At 45.1% G+C, this 23,347-nt stretch overlaps 1 protein-coding gene across 13 annotated transcripts; it reads left to right on the forward strand.

Moving 5' to 3' along the window:
- Positions 1 to 260: 260 nt before the first annotated feature.
- SEC22C (SEC22 homolog C, vesicle trafficking protein) lies at positions 261 to 21,877 on the forward strand. 13 transcript variants are annotated; one of them, XM_067753939.1, is made up of 7 exons: positions 261 to 519; positions 7,003 to 7,211; positions 9,042 to 9,205; positions 11,143 to 11,322; positions 13,543 to 13,661; positions 14,896 to 14,961; positions 17,166 to 21,877. In XM_067753939.1, the coding sequence occupies exons 2-7, from the start codon at positions 7,030 to 7,032 to the stop codon at positions 17,364 to 17,366; spliced, it is 912 nt and encodes a 303-aa protein (XP_067610040.1). In that variant the 5' UTR covers positions 261 to 519; positions 7,003 to 7,029; the 3' UTR covers positions 17,367 to 21,877. The 13 variants fall into 13 exon arrangements, with proteins under 13 accessions (XP_067610040.1, XP_067610049.1, XP_067610052.1 ...); XM_067753944.1 differs by having other exon boundaries at positions 363 to 383; XM_067753943.1 differs by lacking the exon at positions 261 to 519 and adding an exon at positions 596 to 616.
- Positions 21,878 to 23,347: the final 1,470 nt, after the last annotated feature.

The following is a 23,347-nucleotide window of genomic DNA, read 5'->3' on the forward strand; positions in this document are numbered from 1 at the left end:
AGTGCCCGGCATAGTGTCTGGTTCGCAGCAGGTGCTCAAAAATTGTTGAATGAATAAATGGATGAACACTCCTTCCCAATCTCCCTTCAGCCGGTCATCTGTCTGTGAGTACGTCCACCCCCAGACTGGGGTGTGTTCCTGGGGGTCGGACTTTGGCATCTCAGCCAGGCTGGCAGGTGGCTGTGCTCTTTGGTTTGCCTATCTCGGGCCTCCCGCCAAGCAGACAACTGAACCCACGCCCCGGGCGTGTCGCGGCGTCACGCGGAACTTCCCTGCCTCCACGTCAGTCCGTTCGCTAACCCGGCAGGAACTGAGCTTAAACTGCAAAACTTCTCTCACCTCCGGACGTGGGAATTACAGGCTTGGAACTCAAATCCCCGCGGGTGAGAGCCAACAGATGTGAGGAAAGTTGGGAGGCGCGCCCCACACACGCCCCATCTAAATTTGGGTCGCAGTCCTTTAAGAACCGCTTCATTCAAGACTCCGCCGGGACCAGGCAGTGTGGGCGCACCAGGATTGGTAGGTTCGGGTGTGGGTGTTGCTCAGCAGCAGCGAATGAGGGCGTGGAGTGGTGTTTCAAGACTCGCGCATGCGCGCCGCCGGTGACCTGGGCCAGGTTCGCCGGGTGGGCTAAGGTTGCGGAGAAGGCTGAGGGTGGCGCGGCGGCGCGGCGGGAGGGCGCCGACTCCCGGAGGCCGCTGGCGGGGCGAGGTGAGGGCTGGCGGGCGGAGGCGGGCGCTGCGGTCTGTTAGTCAAGAGCTGGCGGCGTCGGGTGTGGCGCAGGGCGGGCCTGGAGGTGGAGGGCCGTCCCTCCCCCCCGGGCCCGCCCAGCCATCAGGCCCGGCTTAGCTCTCCAGGGCTTCGTCTGGCGTCCCGAAGTCTTCTGCCCCCCCTTTTCTGCCGCCGGCTGCTCTCCTGACAACAGGACGATCCGAGGTGCGCGCCTGCCAGGAACCCTCAGCGGCCGACGCGGGTAGAGCGTTGCCCCCAGTGGGAGGAGACGGGGTGTGTCCAAATGATAGAGGGGATGATTGTTTCCTTAATTATCCACGAAACTCAGGTAGCGTGTTTTAATAGCAAACTTCCCTTCGCGTGCCAATATTATAAGACTTGGTTTACCAAATACTGGGTGCACTAGACCAGCTTTTCTGAATATCAGATGTTCAGAGGTACTGTATATTTGTGTCTGTTACAGTATTACATCTAGACTTCCAGAGCCAGAAGGATTAAGCACCCCGGTGCTTAATTAGGTTTGTAGACATCAAAGCCACAAAAGAATATTCCCAGTGGTTAAAAGTAACTGGCACGGTCAGAAAAGTAATAAAGCTCAGACGGTGGATAGGGTAAATCTTCATTAAATTTTACAAAGAAGGGAATTAATTCTGATAGAGATAATTTTAGTAAAATAAAAATGTAAATAATTGAAAGTGCATTAATATTGCTAAACAGAATTAAATTGACATCACAGTTTGCTCTGGAAAATACATTTTAGACAATGTTGTTATAGCTCTAAGAGTTTGTGTTTACAACACAGAGGACATCTTGGGGTCCCAAAGCTTTTTATTCTTAAAAGGAGCCTCAGAGATCCACCGCATCCAAAGATGACCAATGCTCAGAGAGGAAAACCAACTTATCCAAAGTAATACAATGAGTAAGGAGAAGTTGTAACTAGTGTAATCCTAGGCCTTGGCTGCTTTTATTAACAGGTCTCTGATTAGTTCTAAGTATCAGTGCTCCAGGGGAAGGAATTGTTTTCGGGAAATAGAGTAGCTGTAATCCCAAAGATTGGATTTAGAGAAGCAGAGTGTAGTGGAAAGATCAGAGGCTTTCCAGTATTTTGTGTAAGGAGGTTTTGGATGGAATACTGGCTCTACCACTTAAGCCTTGGAGCTACAGTTTTCCCTTCTGTCCAGTGTAGATTATGCCTACCCCATAGATGGTTATGAGCATTAAATAACATTATCAGTGTAAAAGTTCCTAGCACAGTGCCTGGCATATAATATTAGTTGCTATCAAATTCAGCCCCCCACTCTTCTTAGCTCCTAACAAGTGACAGACTTGACCTCTACCCTCTCCCTACCCCATCCCCAAGCAATGCGGAACCAAGGCACTTTCTTGAACTACAAATGAGGTAACCAGTTCTCAAGTCCTGTGGCTGAAGGTGAATTCAGTAAGGGTGACATAACTCTATTTTGTCTTCTGTATTTTTTTTAAAATTTATTTTATTTTTGGCTGCATTGGGTTTTCATTGCTGCGTGCGCGGGCTTTCTCTAGTTGCGGCGAGAGGGGGCTACTCTTTGTTGCGGTGCGCAGGCTTCTCATTGCGGGGGCTTCTCTTGTTGCGGAGCACGGGCTCTAGGCACACAGGCTCGGTAGTTGTGGCTCACAGGCTCTAGAGCGCAGGCTCAGTAGTTGCGGCGCACGGGCTTAGTTGCTCCGCGACGTGTGGGATCTTCCCGGACCAGGGCTCGAACCCGTGTCCCCTGCATTGGCAGGTGGATTCTTAACTACTGCACCACTAGGGAAGCCCCTGTCTTCTGTATTTTGGATTTGAGGAGTGGGTAATGCCTTATGGTGAACGCTTGTGTTTGAATATTTGTGTGCCGAGTGAAACTTGTTTTGCTTCTTTAAATTACTATTTTGCAAGGCCTGGTCATTTAATGCTGTTTGTCTCTCCCCCTTTCTTTCTGTCTCTCTTTTGGAGGGAGGAGAAGTGTATGTGGCAGGGGTTTGAGAGAGGGTTAAGGATACAGGGACGAAAAGAAACCAGTTGGAACAAGGGGGCCCTCCAGCTAAGCACAGTCTTTTGCTGGTAGAATATGGATAATCTCTGACATGAGCAGTTTATAAATAGATGCTGAGAAAAGGATTTAGGAAATGGCAGAGACAGACTAAAATATAATTTTGATAAAACCTAATAGTAACTAGAGTGCTATATTTGATTACTATTTCAGTTTCTATTTTTTAAAACTTCATTTATGTAAACCTCTTTTTTCCTCTGCAAGTAGAGATTTATCGTGGAAAAATTTTTATTAGTTTTAAAACTTAACTTTTTTTTTTATAAGTTTTATTAGTTTAAAAGTTTTTATATTGGGCTTCCCTGGCGGCGCAGTGGTTGAAAGTCCGCCTGCCGATGCGGAGGGCGCGGGTTCGTGCCCCGGTCCGGGAGGATCCCACGTGCCGCGGAGCGGCTGGGCCCGTGAGCCATGGCCTCTGAGCCTGCGCGTCCGGAGCCTGTGCTCCGCAACGGGAGAGGCCACGGCGGTGAGAGGCCCGCGTACCGCAATAACAACAACAGCAACAAAAAAGTTTTTATTGAGGGCTTCCTAATATGTGCCAGACGTAGTGCCAGGTTACAGGGTCTGCTGGCCTGTAGAAGGAGCTAGTAAAGACAGATTTGTATGTCGGGGTGAGCACTCTTAGGCTGCCTTTGTCCTTGTGTAATTGATAATATTTTTTCTGTAACTGTGACATGATTTTCCAGATTCATGCCACTGCTTTCCTGTTTTAAACTGAATACTGGTTATCTGCAAGTGGCTTTTATTTTAATGAATTCAGAGATTATAATACCTACCAGTTTAGAAATGTCATGTAGGAATGGAGCTGCTCCCTATAAAACATGCCCTTCAACATGCATGCATAAATCATCAGAATTACAGTTAATTAGCATAAAAGATTATTGTTCTACTAGTAGAGATTTTTTAAAATGACATTTAAATGTAAAAAGCAAGTGTGAGCATACTTTAAGTGATATAAAAACCTTAAGGTAATATTTTTTTTTCTGTTTTTACTTTAAAGTAATTATACTGACAGGAAATTGCAGAGATAGTACAGAGTATGATTGATAGACTGTATGATAATTGCAAGCTTAGTTTTAAAATAAAGTATTTTCCAGAGTGACTGTACCATTTTACAGTCCTACCAGTAACGTGTGAGAGATCCAGTTCTCACACATTATGTGCACATCAAATGCTGTGCATGCTTGCCAGCATTTGATATTATCACTTAAAAAATTTTTACCTGTGCCAATAAGTATGTAGTATTATCTCATTGTGATCTTAAGTTGCATTTCCCTTAATAGCTAGTGATGCTAAACATCTTTTCATGTTCTTATTTGCCATTTCTGTATCCTCTGGTGAAATGTCTGTTCATGTACTTTGTCCCTTTTCTAACTGAATTATTTGTTTTATAACTGTTGAGTTTTGAGAGTTCTTTAAAAATTCTAGATATCTAGAGTCCTTTATTAGGTATGTGGTTTAAAAATATTTTTTTCCCAGTCTCTGGCTTTTCTTTTCATCCTCTTCACATGGACTTTTGCAGTGCAAAAGTTTTTAATTTTGATTAAATCCAATTTACTGTTTTTCTTTTATGGGTTATGCTTTTGGTGTCGTACATAAGAACTCTTCCCCTAAGTCCTGAAGATTTTCTCCTATGTTTTCTTCCACTTTTATAGTTTTACTTTTTACATTTAAATTTATGATATATTTTGATTATCATCAAAATAATGAGAGGTGTGAGATTAGGTCAAGATTCTCTTTTTTTCTTTCCTTCCTTCCTCCCTCCCTCCTTCCCTCCCTCCCTTCCTATAGATATATTCATTGCTCCAGCACCATTTGTTGAAAAGACTATCCTTCCTCCATTTAATTGCTTTTGCACCATTGTCAGAAATCATTTGGCTGTTCTTGTGTAGGTCTGTTTCTGGGTTCTGTATTCTGTTTCATTGATCTGTGTGTCTGTCCCCCTGCCAGTACTGCACAATCTTGATTACTGTAGCTATACAGTAAATCGTGAAATAGGATAGTGAGGTACAGTCCACTTTATTCTTTTTCAGAATTGTTTTAGCTATTTTAGCTTGTTTGCCCTTCCATATAAATTTTAGAATAATCTTATCTGTATCTACAAGCTATCTTGCTGATATTTTTACAGGAATTATATTGAACCTGTATATCACTTTGGGGGGAGAATTGATATCTTTACTATGTTGAGTCTTCCAATTAATAACATGATATATTTCCTTATTTATTTAGGACTTCTTTGATTTCTTTCAGCAATGTTTTGTAGTTTTCAGCATACAAGTCCTATACATGTTTTGTTAGATTAACACCTAAGTATTGCATTAAAGAAAGTATAGCTTTGGGCTTCCCTGGTGGCGCAGTGGTTGGGAGTCCGCCTGCCGATGCAGGGGACGCGGGTTCGTGCCCCGGTCCGGGAGGATCCCACATGCCGCGGAGCGGCTGGGCCGGTGAGCCATGGCCGCTGGGCCTGCGCGTCCGGAAGCCTGTGCTCCACAACGGGAAAGGCCACAGTAGTGGCCTCCGCAAAAAAAAAAAAAAGAAAGTATAGCTTTATTGAGATCATTTTTTTGGATGATTGTCAGTGGTATTTTATTTTTAATTTTGGTTTCTATGTGTTTATTGCTGGTACGTAGAAAAAGAATTGATTTTGTATATCGGTCTTATATTCTGCAACCTTGCTGAGCTCATTCATTTTAGGAGTTCTTTTTTAGTAGGCTCTTTGGCATTTTCCATGTAGACAATTGTGCCATCTGCAGATAGGAGTAGTTTTATTTCTTCCTTTTCTATCTCCTGAGACTTTTCACATTTTTACCCTTCAATGGAAAGTGTGGGGAGATGGGACAAATGGGCTGAGTATGGTCTGTTGCTTGGTAGACTGATTTTTCTTTTTGCCATCTCTTATTTTTATACACTGCCGTTTCTTCATGTATAAAATGGGAATAATTATCCATTCATCCATTACAGATGGAAAAGCTATAAAATATAGCTTTATTGAGATCATTTTTTGGATTTTAAATGGTATTTTACTTTTAATTTTGTATTGGAGACAGTCCTTGGTGTGGATTTGAATCTGGGGAGATCAGAGGAGTGTAGATATAGGCGAAGAGTGCACAGAGGCACAAAGGTGAAGAGAGTAGTGTACATCCTGGGGCTCCTGTTTCCTATAGCTCGTGGTAATTGAGATGCCAAATTACATCCCTAGCGTTCTTTGGGAGAAAAGTCCACCAGTGCCCATACCTGTTAATATCCTGTCCAGGTAGAGGATCTGACAACAGGATCTGTGAAACAGGATGTGTAGGTCCATAGGAAGATGCATCAAAGCTGTACTAGCCTCCTCACTAATCCCTGCTTGCAGGGCTGCCACATGCAGAGGTGCAATTTATGCCCTGTATGAGCACCTGCAGAGTTAATAGATGGGGGCTGACACCCACCTGCCAGCAGAGCTGGTCCAGGGTTGTTTCTACCTCGAGAAGCACCTTGTTCTAATTTGCCACAGGTGCCATGAGGCCTCAGAATCTGTCTCCTTTTGTTGCTTAATGGTGGTCACATATCATGGCTCAAAATTTAGTATCTTATTTGCTAAGTGACTTCCTTTAGCCATCTGTAGGAACTCTCATCATTTTGAACACTGGCTCTGTGTCAGATGTGCAGAAATTCAGTAGGTCATACTATCCTCTCTGTTTTATTTTTGCCTTCTGCTTTCCTTGCTGCCAGCTTTAGGTTAAATGCTCAGAAGCCCTCCACTTCAGGTGAGGATATGGCAAGTAAACTGCTCAGCACCTACGTCGCTGGATGACCTGAAATGCCCAGGTCCCTGGACCCCACCCCTGCTGCATCAGTGTCAGGCTCTTCCTGGCCCTTTGGGACCATCTTGCTGCCTTTGTCCTGCTCCCCACTGTCGCTGCTGTTGCTCCTGAGCCGTTCTGGTCTCTGTTCCCTCATCCCAGTTGGTTTAATTCTGCAAATGGAGAGATTCATTAGAGAGAAGGAAAAGGAGGATTACAAGTGAAGAAGAGACAGGGAGGCTAATGGAGGGAGGACAATTGGGAGTGACATAGCAGTAGAGGGCAGGGAAATAAAAATAAAAGCCACATTCATATTTGTGGTGGGGGTGAGGGTGAAACAACCCAGAGTGAACATTTCAAGGGCGGTGGTGTCCCTGGCTCATCACCCGGCCCTCAGTAACAAGGTGACCTTCCTTCCTCAGGTGTCCTCATGACTTCTCTTGTGGACCATGTCCATGATCCTTTTTGCCTGTGTGGTTAGGGTGAGGGATGGACTGCCCCTCTCGGCCTCCACTGACTTTTACCACAGCCAAGATTTTCTGGAATGCAGGAGACGGCTCAAGACTTTAGCCTTGCGACTGGCCCAGTATCCAGGTCGAGGTTCTGCAGAAGGACTTGACTTCAGTATCCAGTAAGCAAGCATGTTCACTGCTCAAGAACATCTTAACCACGTGCAGAGGTGACATTATGCTGATGACGCTGTGTGTTAAAAGCAGGTCTCACATCAGACAGCAGTCCAAGGTTGTGTGTATTTACAATAGAATCAAAGGGACTCAAGCACTGTTGCCCCAACTCCCACCTTTCTTTCTTTCTTTTTTTTCTTTTGTAATTAGTTTTTATTGGAGTATAGTTGCTTTACAATGTTCTGTTAGTTTCTGCCGTATGGCAAAGTGAATCAGCTGGCAGAGCGGCCGTGAGCATTGGCAGGCCCTGGTTACCCAGTCTTCATGCCTTTAGTTTGGTAGTTTTTTCTGCATTAGGTGCAGGGGTGGAAAAAAGGTGAGTCGAAAGGAGATACTAGATTAAAATGTCAGGAAAGGAAAAGGACGAGAGTGAGGAAGCCAAGAAAATCAGAGAAAAGACTTAGAGTTCCTGCCTTCAGTTTTTGCTTTTTTAATTTTTTCACTTTTTAAACATTTTAAAGTAAAAAATGTTTATATGACAGGAGCAGGGGAGTAAAAATGAGCGTAAGTAGGTCCCTCTTCTCAAGGAACTCCAGGTCTAATAAGGGGACAAGAGAAATATATAACTGAATATTACACAGTGGGGCAAATGCTCCAGTGGGAGTAGGAATCAAGTGGTTACAATAATCATGGTAATAAGAGCTAATATGATTGTTTTCCATGGGCCAGGTACTACTCTAAGTGCTGTATGGGCTTATGAGGTAGATAATGGTATTATACCTGTTTTACAGAGGAGGAAACTAAGGTTAAACAGCTTCTCTAAGGTTAGACTGGTAGTAAATGGTAGAGCCAGGATTTGAATGGAGGCAACCAGGCACCAAGGTCTGCTCCTCATGTGTTATGTCATTTCTTATTCTAGGGGTTAGAGTAAAAAGCCGTTCTACGGAGGGATGGGGCAAGGCAGGTTTCGAAATCTCAAAATGGCTTGTTATAGATTTTACACCATTGTTTTCCAGAATTTAGACCTTCACTTACCAAGTTCTTTTTGTTCCCCTTGAATAGTAAATTTTTGATTGACCTGAGAAGGTGGCATCGTTTCAGGGGAACTCAGTCTCAGAATTAGGAAAACAAAAGGAAAAGTCCAGGCCTAATTCCAGGCTTGGTGGTACTGTCAGGCGAGAAGGGTCGTGGCCCGAGGAGGGATCCAGATAGTAGGCATATGAAGCTGTCACCCTGTGGTATGGGCTCTGGGTGCAGAGGGGCAAAAGCTGAGCTGCATCTGCCCACATCTACAGCTCCTCTCTCTGGGTTCCTGAAACCACCTTCCTCGGTGGTCCCTTCCTCATTATGCTGTGATTATCTAACAGTCTATGCGAACTTTGTGCTGTACCTCAAATAGGAAACCTTTTCTCTGTTCAAACAAACAAACAAACAAAAAACCTATCACTTCAAATGAAGTTCTGGGTACTTCAGTCATTTTTTGAAAAGTAGAATGTAAAATGTTCTACTCATTTGTATTTTGACTTAAATATTCACCATTATTTTCGCAGAGGAAACTAAGGCTTTTGTTCCTTACAGGTGAGCGGTCCCATAGCTTAGTTAATAATAAATAAGTTAGAGGGATCACACATTGTCAGTGGCAAATGCCACTATACATTTTAGATGAAGTATAAGAAAGTCACGGTCCCCGGCAGGTCTAGCTGAAGAGATGCAACAGACAGCTCCAGGACTATTCAAGGCCCAGCAGATCCAGAGTTGAGGCAACGTGGCGTCTGGGTGCGGGATGCGAGTACATGGGTCTGTTCCCTGGTAACGCAGATGACGCTCTTTTGTTCCAGCTTTTCTTCTTCGAGGGATGTAGCCTGCATGGCTATCTGCTCCTGCCATTGTCCAGCAGCCATGGCCTTCTGCTTCCTGGAGACCCTGTGGTGGGAATTCACAGCTTCCTATGACACCACTTGCATTGGCCTAGCCTCCAGGCCATACGCCTTTCTCGAATTTGGTTCGTAACCCTCGTTCGTATTGATTGTTCTCTCTCGCGGCATTGTATGTGTAGAATTTCCAGTTTGGATTTGGCTTTGACCGTCAGGGAAAACCACTGGAGGTGCTGTAACGTGTCACTGGAGAGCAGCCTTATACCATGAGATTTCACAGCAGTGGAAGGGGCCTGCAAGCTTGGAGGTTGAACCCTCTGGCTTTTCATCTCTCCAGAGCCTGGGGCAGGGTGGAAGAATGGCGAAACCTGTATCTTATTCTGGAGCAGGTGTCGGCAAACTGTGGGCCAAGGGTCTGTTTTTTGTAAATAAAGTGGAACATAGCCATGCTTATTCTATTACTAACCGGTTGTCTGTGGCTGCTTTTGCCCTTCCCTAGCAGAGGTGAGCTGTTGTGATGGACCATCTAGGGCCCATAAGCCTAAAACATTGACTCTCTGGCACTCTGAGAACACTGCCAACCCCTGCTCTAGAGCAGCGCTGCTCAAGGGTGGTACCCGTTCTTCCAGCATGAGGGACGTACAGAGAGTGAGAATAAGAGTTTAGAAATTCTTACAGTAATTTGGCACTCCTGCGATATTTTCAGTTGTATTTTATCAAAGTATCTGTCTGCAACCATTTGGAAATAAGAAAAAACTGGTCCTTCATGCGGAGGTTTGAGGAGCACAGCTCTGCAAGAGGATACTCCTTTTCTAGGCCCTGCCAGAGAGGCCATGTGGAGGCTCAGGGCTTTGGAACACAGCAGGGTAATTATAGCGTATGCTATCAGTGTCTGTCAGCCGTGATTCAAGTCATTTTGAGATCCTGGAGAGGAGGAGTAGAGGTGGGAGTTGGGGGACATTCTCTGGTCTCAGTGTAAATCGCCATGGTCCCTGTGATGCTCTTGAACGAGGGGCTGGCAGCATTTGGTACTCAGGGTCAGGTGCAGGGCTGGCACCTGGAAGGGTTGCCACTTATGCTTCTGGCAGCTACTGCTCACATCCCCTCATGTGGTCTCTGGCTGGCCCATCAGTGATGGGGCCAGCACCCCCTTTTGGTGCTGGGGAGCTCCCTGATACTCGGGCCCCAGTCTGGTAGCCCTGTGACATAGACCATGAGTTCTGCCTGAGTCTCCCTGTGAGGATTGGTCCAGCTGCCGCTCTCAGCCCCACTTCTTCTTCTGAAGGGCGTGCTGTCCCCAGTCGGACCACAGCTGCAGCATCCCTTGGCTCTTATTTGATGGGCAGCTGGTAGACCTGTGTTCTTCTCTCCCCTCATCTCTGCATGCGCCTTCCTTCCAAAGCGGTGGGCTTGGTCTCACAGGAGACCCTTCCCTGCATCACGTTTATTCATTACTGAGTGCGAGTAGAATATAAGTAAAAGTATGTGGATATTAGAATTATACATGATTTTTTAGAATTATACATGATTTTGCTTTGCCAATATGTATGAAACTTCACTTCAAATACTTATTAAAACTTGGTAATGGTTAACACTAATGTAAATAAAGGAATTAAAACCAGTACCTTTCAGATATATAATCCTAGTTTGCACAACATACTCACAATGATTTGTAATTTTTTTTCACACGCCTTTTCTTGGGATAATCAGGTCAAAAATGACTGTCCCAGTTTTTCTATCTTAGAAATATTCTATGAATGGCCCAGGATTGTACGAGGAGTCGCGGCTGAGCTAAGACTCAAGCCTCTGTCCCCTGACTCCCTTGCCACTGAGGTTCCGATGGACAGACTGTCACGTTTTAATTATCCTGCTTTGAAGAGATTGATGAGACCAGTCCTGATACGTACTAATCATTTGACCTTCATGTAGAAGAGTGTAGTTGACACTCTTCAGAGTCTGGCTGACTTACTAGCTTGCTTAGAAGTGTAAACTTCATTGTGTACGTATTGTCTTATAACATCCATTGTAATGAAGACACTCAGCTTGGGTCGCTCTCTTTTCGCAGACAGCGTCATTCAGAAAGTGAAGTGGCATTTTAACTATGTAAGTTCCACCCAGATGGAGAGCAGCTTAGAAAAAATTCAGGAGGAACTCAAGTTCCAGCCTCCAGTGGTTCTCACTCTGGAGGACACAGATGTGGCTAACGGGGTGATGAACGGTCACCCACAGATGCACTTGGAGCCTGGTAAGTGGCCTGCTGCTCCCTGACGTTGATAAAGGTGAGGTGAGATTGTGTATTTCAAATGCACAATGACTGTTTTAGTAGGAAGTAGGAAGGTGTTTGGGTGGGGGGCAGTGTATAAAATACCTGGGGAGAAACATGGGCTGATCTTGTTCCAGGTGGCTGTTATAAAAAACTCAACTGTTGTGACCAGTGAGTCGATCTGAAGAGAGGCAACTCTTTTGACGAAATTCAGGAGAAGAGTGACTTGGCAGGTTGTTTTCTTAACCAGGGTGAAATCTGCACATTTAAATGGTGTAAAGGAGATTTTCACTCTCTTTTGCTGGAAGTCACGTATTGAACTGTACAGATTTGTACATTCTCTCTCTCTCTCTCTCTCTCTCTCTCTCTCCCCCTCTCCTTTTTTCCTTTGACAGTGAGTCCTTATCTCATCATTTAGTGAAACATTGGGAATCTCCACTGAGAAACCCCCGCTCCTTGATGGAGGGAGTGGAGGGCTGTGGGGTTGAGAGTGGGCAGGGGCCAGAGCCAGGGCTTCTAGACCTCTCACTCTCTGCTTCTCTGGGGGACCCGGGAACATCCCTCTATCCCTTTGGATTTCCGAGTCCTTATCTGAGGAATGAGGTGTTAATGAACGTGCTCACAGTGCCCTGGCGTCCGAGACTTAGTCTGGCATTAACACCAGTAGCCACTCAATGCCTAGCACATAGCAAAGCATGCTTTTTTGCATTCCTTGTTTACAGTTACACACAATTAAACCAATCTTTAATTAAAGTGGATATTTACATTCTAAGAATTCTGTAACGGTATAAAAGCTGAATCCTTCCCTGGAAGACAGAACCATCTACATTATAACAGTCTAATTACTTTGTTTTAACAGTTTTATACTAAATTCATTGCTTGAATTTTGAAAGTGGTGTATTAAAAATGTTCACAGTTTTGGCTTAACTTTGTGTTTCGATTTGATCTGTTTCAACCAGTAAATTCCTGGATTGGCTCTTATGCCATTCGATAAGTTGTTGTAATTTATATTGGGATTGAACTTAACTTTTGTGGAAGGAAGACTGGGTAATCAGACCCCAAGCTTCTCCTTTGCCGTGTCTGTAGACAGGGTAACTTTGTGATGTATGTTTTGTCTTATAAACACTTAGACAAGAGGAGAAAATCCAGAAAGTGTCAACTTGCCTGTCTTTCTAGGATGTTTTACTCTGGTTTGACTCCCCCTATTGTTCCAAGGCTAGAACCTTTACAGGTAGCATGCTCTGTTCTAACAGAAACTTTGAATTGCTCAGTGGAAACTCTAACACACTAACAGTAGGCGTCAGTTGGGTTGTGGCTAGATATCTGTGTGTGTGTATGCGTATGTGGGAAATGTAAGGACAAGAAAGGATGATTTAAAAGGAGCATAGCAAGGGAATGGGTGGGACACTATTTAATTGGGTGAACCAGAATCCGTTTCAGCAGTTACCTTTAAAGAGAGAATGATCATTTGTCCTAATTAGAGTTCCAGAAACAGCTTGTAGCTGAAATAATCAATGTTTCCCTCCTCTTCCCAATAATTTTGGAATTAAAAAAATTGCATTTGCTGTGAATTGCTCCAGAAGCACCCATGACACTGAATGTTGTCCTTGTGAGAAAAAGAATGGAACATTTTACAAGCTGAGGGTTGAGCTGTGTAATAGAAATGCTTCAGGATTTGACAACCAATTTACAGCTAAAGCCATAAACTGCTTTAAATCAGGATTTCTCAACCTTAGCCCTATTGACATTTTGTACTGGAAGTTCTTTGTTGTGAGGGCTGTCTTGTGCATTGTAGGATGTGTAGAAACATTCATGGCCTCCACACATGACAGATGCCAGTAGCAACCTGTCCCCAGTGGGGACAACCCAAAATGTCTCTAGACACTGATTGAGGGGCCATATCGTCTCTGGTTGGGAACCACTGTTTTAAATAGAAAGGAAATGAAGCACTTGAAAAATCTGTGCTTGCTCAGAGAAGTGGCCTCTTTCTGGAAGAAATTCACCTTGGATTCCCAGATCCATTCTGTCCTTCATTTCTTGCCTTTTCCCCCTCTAACTACAGCTGCTTTTTAAATTAATATGTTTGCAGTTGTGTGTTTAACATAATAAACCTTTTCATTAGCAGAAGTCTAGTTAATGTCTTTATTTTTCCTTCATACGGAAATTATTTTCACTAGACACTTCTCGTTTTTCATTGTGAAGCTCCTAATTTCCGAATGGAACCTGTGACAGCCCTGGGCATCCTCTCTCTTATTCTCAACATCATGTGCGCTGCTCTGAACCTCATTCGTGGAATTCACCTCGCAGAACATTCTTTACAGGTAACCTTTTATATACATTTTAAATCAAAAGACACATGATGGAAGAAACGGATGGGGATACATATTATTTATAAGGCTATTATGTACTACATTTTAAAATTTGAAGTAAAATTTTTACTTCTCGTTTCATTCTTTGTCGTAAGTTGAACAAATATGAAACTTGCTCTTTTGTATCTGTTTTCCTAAGACGCCAAAGGGCCCTGCTGGGATACTGGTGAGAATTGGAAAACTTGCTTCAAGGACATCAGGCCACCCCATGGCCCTGGGGACTCCAGGAGTCACTGCGGGGGCTGGATTGTTCATCCAGGGCAGAAGTTTGATGCTCAGACTTTAACGTTCAGGCCCTCTTTTCCCCTGGGGAGAGTGGCCTCTTAGTCTGATTGATATCATTCAGATACCAGCTTCCTGGTGTCTTTGTCAAAAGAACTGTGTCACCGCGAAGTTGATTCGCCAGCCTGCTCATCTCAAAGCACGTTTCTACTTCAGTGCTTTTTAAATATTATTTTTAAATTTGGAAGTATTTCCAACACTTTAAGAAAAAGTATGGAACCACTATGAACATGAACAGATAGATGTTACTATTAAAAACAGAGCCGTAACGCTCGCACCGAGGCACGTGGTGGCTAAAGTCTGAAGCGCAGCTTAGACTGAATCTCAGGTGGCTTATGGGGACCGAAGTGTTTGGGGAACAGCAGCAGGCCTGGGCTGTGAGTGGTGGCTGGCTGTTTCCACACCCCGTCTTTGGCCAATGTGTGGTGTGGTTCCCACTCCTATTGCTTATGACGACTCATAAGCAGATGCTTACCGAGTGTCTGTATGCACTAGAACAGGTGTTCGTTGGTCAAGACATAGTCCCTGAGTTGGGGCACATAGCAGAGTGCAACAACATCGCTAAGGAGGTGGCAGTACCGGGGGGTGGGAGGAGTTGGGGAAAGCTTAGCACTTACAGATGAGTTGGATTTTGAGAGGTGGCAGGGCTGGGGGTGGGGGCATTCCAGGTTGAGGGCTCAGCACACATGCATGGGGACTGGAGGGCGCTTGGTGTGTCCAGGCCATTCAGAAGGATTTCATGTCACCCCCCGGTGCGATGCGTGAACGGGGGCTTATTTCTCACCCAGCCGGGGATTTTGTACTGTCAACCATACCAGACCCAATGCGGAGTAAAGCACTTCACGTCATAATGTTTCGTGTCCTCTAAATATTCCTTTCCTTGTGTTCCTCTTATTTATCTTAGGTTGCACATGAAGAAATTGGAAATATTCTGGCTTTTCTTATTCCTTTTGTAGCCTGCATTTTCCAGGTGGGTGAAACGTTGATGTTTTAGTGAGTGGGTTAAACCCATGGCCTTATTTTGTTCTGTTGGAACCATCAGCAAGTTTCTAGATCCTGCTTTTGTTCCACCAAGGCCTTGGTTCAAATGATGGATATAGTACCAGCCCTTAGTGGAAGGACCCTCCACCCATCCTGCCCAATCTCATTTTACAGAGAAAAGACCTTTGGGCTCAGAAAGGGAAAGCCACTTGCCCTAGGCCTCAGGGCCTTTGACAGTGCAGGACAGAAACCAGGAATTTGAACTGGGCTCCCAAGAAGCAAGGGGTGAGACTGCAGTGGGGATTGGGTTGGGCCTGACCAGTATGAGGCAGGGTCCTGCCTCGTGCTTATTGTTGGGGCGTCCAAGTACAGAAATGTCCTTCTGCAGAAGTGACACCTATGTATCTGTGTTTCTTTTTTTTCTTTTTTGTAAGCAGATATTCATTTTTAGTTATTATTCATTTATTTATTTATTTTTGGCTGTGTTGGGTCTTCGTTTCTGTGCGAGGGCTTTCTCCAGTTGCGGCAAGCAGGGGCCACTCTTTATCACGGTGCGTGGGCCTCTCACTATCGTGGCCTCTCTTGTTGCGGAGCACAGGCTCCAGACGTGCAGGCTCAGTAGTTGTGGCTCACAGGCCTAGTTGCTCCGCGGCATGTGGGATCTTCCCAGACCAGGGCTCGAACCCGTGTCCCTTGCATCGGCAGGCAGATTCTCAACCACTGCGCCACCAGGGAAGCCCCCGTATATGTGTTTCTCTTCAAACACAGGACTAGGTTAAAAAATTTGTTGTTTTTAATAGTAATACCATCTGAGTCAAATCTGTCCTTAGGAAATGAAACAAAAATTATAACACTAACTAGAGCCCTTTGATTATTAGTTATTTTCAAATAAGCTGTGTACTTAAGGAGTCGGGTGAAAAGGAGCTTTTGAATCCCCTATAGGCAGAGTTAATTCTAGTAAAAACCTGACTCTCTTTCCTCATCCTCCACACGGACTAGGGTTTTAGTACCTTTTCTGCATGTTTAAGCTTCTTCTTCTTCTTCTTTTTTTTTAAAAAATGAAAAGTTCTGTTCTCAGGGCACTTCCTCTCTCTCCTGCATACATCCTAGATGGCCTGTTTTTAAGAATTACCTGATTGTGCAAAAAGAAATTTTCATCCCAAGATTGAAAATGCACTCATTTTTTTAGGAAACAAGTCTCTAAGACCTTGGGTGTTGCCAGGAGAAGTTTCCTGGAGCCTGCATTTCAGGGCTGCAGGTATCTTACAGTTCCACCTTCATCCCCTCAACTGCAGTCTTACTTGGATAGCTCTTTCGATGGGGAGCTCTCTCCCTCCCCGCCTGAGCTTTTGTCAGATTGTTCTGTGTTTTGAGAATGTGTCTTTTTAAAAAAACAAAAAACCCAACATTGAACCAAAACATGATTTCCACCTTTTGCAGAACAAGAATGGCCTCTTTCTGTGTGATAGCCCTACAGGAAGTATCAGTCACTCTCCCTGCTATAAGACCTTTCCCTGAGTCGGATATGCTTTTTTTTTTTTTTTTTTCCTCTCTTTTTTTTTTTTTAGGCTGTGCCACTTGGGCTGTGGGATCTTAGTTCCCCGACCAGGGATCAAACCCGTGCACCCTGCAGTGGAAGCATGGAGTCTTAACCACTGGACCGCCAGGGAAGTCCTCAGAGATGCTTTTGAAGACATAACAAGGAGGCTGTCTAGGGAACAGTGGTCCCCTATGCAGTTGTAACTCAGGAAACGCTAAAATAGTAAAAGCACAGCTTCTCTCAGCAGCTTTCTCACCTGTTATGACCCCCCTGAAGGAAAATTCATTTGGAGGCCTGTCGATCTTGTTAGGGTGTTCTGGCCTGGCTGTCTACCCCTGACTTGCATCTCTTCTTTCTCTGCAGCACAGCCTGGGCATTTCTGTCTGTCTTTCTTGAATTCTTTCAAAAGTGCTATGTTCTAGTTCCTCCTGTGATGTCTTTTTCACTTTTCTTACCTCTTCCAAATCCCCACTTTCATCCAGTGATTAACAGCAGCTGATCCAGTGAGTCCAAGCTCCATTGTAATGAATTCAGTTTAATAAGCTAATGTGTATGAAGTGACACTGCGTGGCAGGTACGATAAGTGAATCTTGCGTCTGACCTTGGCCATTTCATTATCTCTGATGGGACTTCCTCTTCTGGTGTCATTTCAGTGTTACTTGTACCTGTTCTACAGTCCAGCCAGGACCATGAAGGTGGTGCTGATGCTGCTCTTTATTTGCCTGGGCAACATGTACCTGCATGGGCTGAGGAACCTCTGGCAAATCCTCTTCCACATAGGAGTGGCTTTCCTGTCTTCATATCAGATACTGACGAGGCAGCTTCAGGAGAAGCAGTCTGACTGTGGAGTGTGAGGATGACATCACGGGATGAACGGATCCTTTGATTTTCTTGTGAGGGTCATCGGTGTTCCCCTGTTTGCTTCTCGACTTCACCTTAAGTTTCCACCCTTGAAGTTCCTTTCAACCAAAGCGGATTGATCCCGGGAGCTGAGATTTTTCATAGGTGCAGTTGAAAGCATAAGATTGCTTGACATCCAGTCCCAGGTTTGTGCCAAGGGTTACTGCAGCATCTCCAGTTCAGCACGATTACTTCGGACGGCAGAATCTGGGGGCTTATTCAGAAAGAGCATTATTGGAAGACCAAAATGGACTCATTTTGGTCTTTTAAATTGAGTGATGCAATAAACCACTAGATTCAATAACAGTAGTTTAAAGTAATTGGCAGTTGTCTCTGAGGAACCACTTAAAAATCTGTATCAGCTTTTCAGTCTAAATGTGACTTGGTTAGGTTTTTTTTTGAGGGCCAGTAGAGGGTGAATTAAAAACTTTAAAAAGTGGTTTATAACTATAAGATGGATAAATTTTGTTTACATTTTTTGATAACTTAGGTCTGATATGATACCTCTAGAATATTTAAATATAAGATGTAAGTTGAACATGGCTTCCCTTAGAGTAAGGACAAACTTAAGCTGAGAAAGTGGTTAAGAAAGCTGAATTCATTAAATTTATGTATAACCTTTTATGGTAGTGGGATTGTAGGGATACAGAAATGTTTTGTATTTATTTGCAGGGTATATCTGAATATTTTTAAAATTGAGTAACCAGTGCTACCGGATCATTAACTTATAAGCATGAGCAGAAATGAGAATATCAGGATTCCTTGCAGTTGGCCACAAACTAGAGTAGGCGAGGCACATATTCATACGGTGGCACTTTGCAGTCCCAGGTGGGAGAGGCTGCTGTCATCAGCCTTTTAGGTGGCAGCCGAACACCTGTCACTTGAATCATGTCATTTGATACTTGACCCTGTGTACTTGTTCTCAGAAGATCTCCCAAATCAATTACTCCTCCGCACCTTTCCCAATCATCTTAATTAGATTAAGGGCCTCATTTTTTTATGAACAAGAGTTAAGTGTGTGTTAACTTTTTTAGAGCTTTATAGCTTATAAAGCTTTATAATTAACCCAGTGCTCTGAAAAGTTACTTTTCTTTCTCTCATTGTCAAAATATTGACTGATTATAGTTTTCCAAAATTTAGATCTGAATATGATCCCTGAGGTCTCTAGAAATTTCAGACTGGGTTGCCCAGTACCATTCAGGAGGCCGTTTTGGAAGTTTGCCCTTTAGATTGTTCTTCATAGAAGTCCGGAATCTGAATAGCTCCACCACAATTGCATAGAATACTTTGGGTTGAATTATGTGATCTTGATAAATTAAAAAATCCTATTTTGGTGGTTTTTAATAGTCAAAAACTGTTGCAAGAGTTATTGAGCAGATGGGGAAAGCAAGGATGTCATTTTAGGGAATTCAGTCGTACTTGGTCATTACTGGTAGTGAATTGTTATTGAGCTACCTTAGTGTCACTTAAAAGTCCATGTGACTACGAACTGTGTTGGGAAAATGTTGCCATGGTAATTTTATTTTCTTATAATAGAATTTCCTATTCTTAATCAAACAAAGTATCTGGATATGAAAGTTATGCTGGCAACATCCTCAGATGCAAACTTCAGAGTTGTCTCCACTGATTTTGCATCTGCAAAATTTTCTGGATAGCCAGCAGGTGAATTTTCAGGCTTTCCGGGACATAATTTTGAACAGATGGTGAAATAGGATGGGAAGCTAAGGAGGGGAGACAAATCTTTTTATATTAGAAGCACACACACAAAGCTTTAAACGTTGATTAGAACAACTTACCCAATGTATTGTTTTCTTTTTGAGCCCGTGTGCTATTGGTGTTGCCATGTAGCCCTGTACCCCAGATGGTCTGGGGTCTGAGCCTGTGATCCACATTCAGCAAGTAGTGAAGAACATTCCTTGCAGAGGAGACCCTCCTGGTGAATGCCTCCTGCCCTAGTGGAGAGGTTATTCACACCTGGTTGAATGTGGTCTGAATCCGTTAACATCTATATGGGGTTTGAGATTTACTTTTGCAAACAAAAGGGAAAAGATGCAGTCGACAAACGCTGCAAAATAATGACCACATAAACATTCTTTAACTGAAATCCAGCTAAGAGCAGTCTCAGTTCACTGGTGGTTGAAGCTAATGATAGGAAAGGCGTTCTGGAGGTTTTAGCCAGGGGGGATCCCAGGCTCAGGGGTTGACTTGGTTCAGGCCTGGAGTTTTGTAGCCCTGTGTCATCCTTGATGCTAGAAAGTTGACCCCCACGTTACCCTCACTCCGCCACACACCTTTGTTTTAGCTGTTCTAGCACCTTGATTTTCTCAGACGTTAACCGATCTCACAGGGCTGGATCCTGGGATAGATGAAATAATGTTGGAAAAACCTTAAAAGTGCCTTCGGGTGTCAGACGTGGCAAGATCTTGAGCATCAGTGTGTGAGGTGTCCCATGTGCTGTATCTGGGCGGGGATGTGGCTCAATGCTCTCTGGCAGGGGCCAAGTCCAAGGGTTCCCATTCCGCAAGTGTGCTAGTGTGGGAACCACGTAGACACTGCTTTTCTTTCCCCAGGCTAGCCTGACTGTGATGAGGACCATGCCTGGGTTTCCTGTCCTGCGGGGGGACAGTCAGGGGTATATTTGGGTGGGATTTCCTCTCGGTACTAGAGGCCTCACTGCCCTCAGCGGGAGGAAGGTGACCATAGGCTCCTGGTTTTGCTTCTCCAGCTGACACCCCTTTTATCTGTGAATCAAGGCCCAATGTTTTAAAGCTCTTCAAGGGGTAGGAAAAAAGGGTATTGGAAGGAGAGCTGAAATTAGAACGTTTAGCATCATTGCTACCAACCCCCCCTTGAGCTCCCTGTTCTTCTCCTAGGTGCCCCTGTTCAGGTCTCCCCTGCCTCTTTCCACTTCTGCCCCCCACATTCCAGTCCTGGGGACCGAGGCTGAAACTGGAATCTCTGGAGGGACGGGGACGCCACCTTTCATCGTAACGGATAGGGCGGGTTCAGGAGCTTCAGAGAGGGCACGGATGGCCCCAAAGCCCAGCCCTCTTCCCTGTGCACCCGCAGGCACACAGCAAGGCTGGCTGTTTGGGGCTCAGGAAGCAGGGCTAGACGAGAAGCGGAGCTGGGGGCTGGCTGGCTGCTGGAAGACAGCAGCTGCCCTTGGCACATGGGGGCTGCACGCCACACCTTCATCCAGGGCTGCCGTCTGTTGTTCCTTGAAGGAGTTGGCTGCTCATAACATGAAGGACAGGTGGCCCTCAGAAAACAGTGCAGTGCAGGTGAGGACCGGCGGGGAGGGAGGGTTTACGGTGACCAGATGAGCGCACAGACCCCTGCCCCGACGTCGCTCACATTCCAAGTGATTCTACATAGAATCCTGCCCAGGCACAGGGAAACCCTATCTGTGCACTGTGAGCGTTAATAATGGTGGAAGAAGAGAGAGTAGATGTGCCCCGGAGAGCTGAGGTGGGAAGGAGCGCCCTGTCAGCTGGCCCGAGGCCTGGAGGTCGGCGTGGCTCTCGCACTTGGTCTGGCCCTGCAGTGGTCGAGTCACAGCCCGCTGGCCGGGTATTCTCTGGAAAACGGTGGTAACGTCGGCCGGCTCCCCTGGCGAGCTGTCAGGAGGGTAGAAGCAGTAGTGGAGGGGACGCTGGGTGAATCCATTGTTCATGTGCAGGAGGAGAAAGGCTTTGAGTTGGTTCACCCAGCATGCGGAGGTTCTGCAGGCTTCAGGCAGTGCAGCTCAGCACAGCTGTGTCTTCTGGCCTTTACAAAAAAAGACCTCCTGCTTTCATTCCAGACAGGTAGCAGCCTCTCTTCCTCCCCCTGGACCTGCCTCCTGCCTTCCAGGCACGGAGCCTTTGGTTCCAGTGGCATTGGGTCCTCCAGGATCCAGGGAGGTTGGTTCTGTTGGTTGGACCAAACCTCATGGCCTGTCTGACCCAAACGAGGAGAGCTGATTCTCCCTTCTGGGAGCAGTGATGTCAAACTTCTGTTGCTGGGGAAACGTCATTGGCAGAGAACCTGTGGAAAAAGACTTGTCAGTAAAATCTGGGAATGGCCGGATATGGAAACATCTGCCCATGTGTACCGATGGCAGAGCTGTTGCCCACAAGCGCCTTTCATTTAGGGTAAAATTATCAAATCCAGTCTATTCCTCTGCCCTGTGCTTGGTACATATGACCTTCTTTAACCCTTATACTTACATGATTCTGGGTTGTTCCAGAAGTGTTATTTAATGAATGATTCATGTAATGTGGCCCCCAGGATTCCATTTTGTTTAGTGGACTTTTTTACTAAGAGCATTAAAGATTGAGGCTGATATAGCCAGAGAAAACCATTTCCTTCATGCGTTCATTTTGAATGCTTGCTGCCCGTGTTATACAAGCTTCTTACTGTTTTCATGTAATAACAAAGATCTATTTTGAGTAAACGATGAGTGCGTTTTAAGAAACTTTCACAGAGTAGTAAAGCCTAAACTTGTGTTAATGTTGGTAACAAATGTCGTATAGCCGTTTATATACTATGTATATATAAATTAAACGAGGTGGCTTCAGAAGTGGGAGGAGAGTAAATCTAAGGTGCTTATCAACTTGTGTGTTTGTATTTGTGTGAAAAATCCTGAGTTATGGGTCCATTTTCCTAGATGAGGTGACGTGGGCCTGGCATAATGGAGGGGGATGTGTTGAGAGAAGTGAAATTCAGGTCCTCGTGTCCAGTGAGGTCTAGACAGGTGCAAGGGCTCAAATAGTCTTCAGCACTAATCCCCAGACTCTGGAATGCAATCATGGGTCCAGGAAAGACCTTGGAAAAACCAAAATAGCAATTGCCGCACTGCCCTGGGGGCTGGAGGGGGCTGCCTTCCATGCAGGCTCTGCTTCTGCCCAGCCCTTTCCCTGCTCTGGGCTCTGAGCTCCAGTCTGTATGTACTCTGAGGGTGAAGTCGTTTTCATTTCCCAGGACGAGCTCTGTCAGGAAATGGCCACCAGGGGGCACATCATCAGGTTCCCAGCTCAGGGGACTGCGCTGTTTTGCAGGATCGTTCCTTTAGCAGCTGATGAAATTCCCAGAAGGGAAACAAATGCACCAGCCTCTCCTGACGGCACTGAGTTCTGGGATTCGGGCGTTGGCAGACCCTTTAGATACCACTGGGTTCACCCCCCTTGTTGCTCAGGTGAGGAAGTTGAGGTCTGTCCTAGGTAGCCAATGACAGTGTAGCCCAGAGCTCTGTCCTCTGAGCTGAGACCAAGGTGCCATCAGCGCACTTGGCAGCACCCACAAAGAATACAAAGGGATCTTGGCCCATGAAGGATGCCCTTTCTGTGCCAGGAAGGCTGGGTGCCGGGAAGGCTGATGAATTGCCTTCCTTTTTCTTGGACTCTAACCCCCTGTGGGGTCAGGTAGCAGAAGTGATGCCTGACAGCTGCCCGGCATCCTTGGGCAGTGCCAGCGGAGGAGTGAAGGGGCTCAGAGAGAAGGGGCCCACCTGAGTGCGCCTGGCTCTGCTGAGTCAGCTCTAAGACATCCCCGGATCGAATGTGCAGGGCAAAAACTATTAAGTTCACTGAAGAGCACGACGGAGAGTATCTGTGACCTGGGGTGAAAAAGTACTTCTTAAACAAAACGTCATAGGCACGACCCTTAAGCAAAATGATTGATGAATCTGATGACATACAAATAAGGATTTCATGGGCAAAGTGAAAAGAATGAGAGAAGATATTTACAATGTCTGAAACCAGTAAGGGATTAATATACAAGCAATTCCTTAAATCAGCAAGAAAGACGAGCCACTTCAATAGAAAAACGAGCAATTTGCAGAAGAGAAAACCCAGAAAGCTCGTAAGCCTATGAAGATGTTTAAAATCATTAGAAATACAGAGAAATACACATTAAAATAACCATAAGACATCACCTTACGCCTGTGAGTTTG

Source organism: Pseudorca crassidens, chromosome 10 (genome assembly GCF_039906515.1).
Source record: "Pseudorca crassidens isolate mPseCra1 chromosome 10, mPseCra1.hap1, whole genome shotgun sequence".
Lineage (NCBI taxonomy): Eukaryota > Metazoa > Chordata > Mammalia > Artiodactyla > Delphinidae > Pseudorca > Pseudorca crassidens.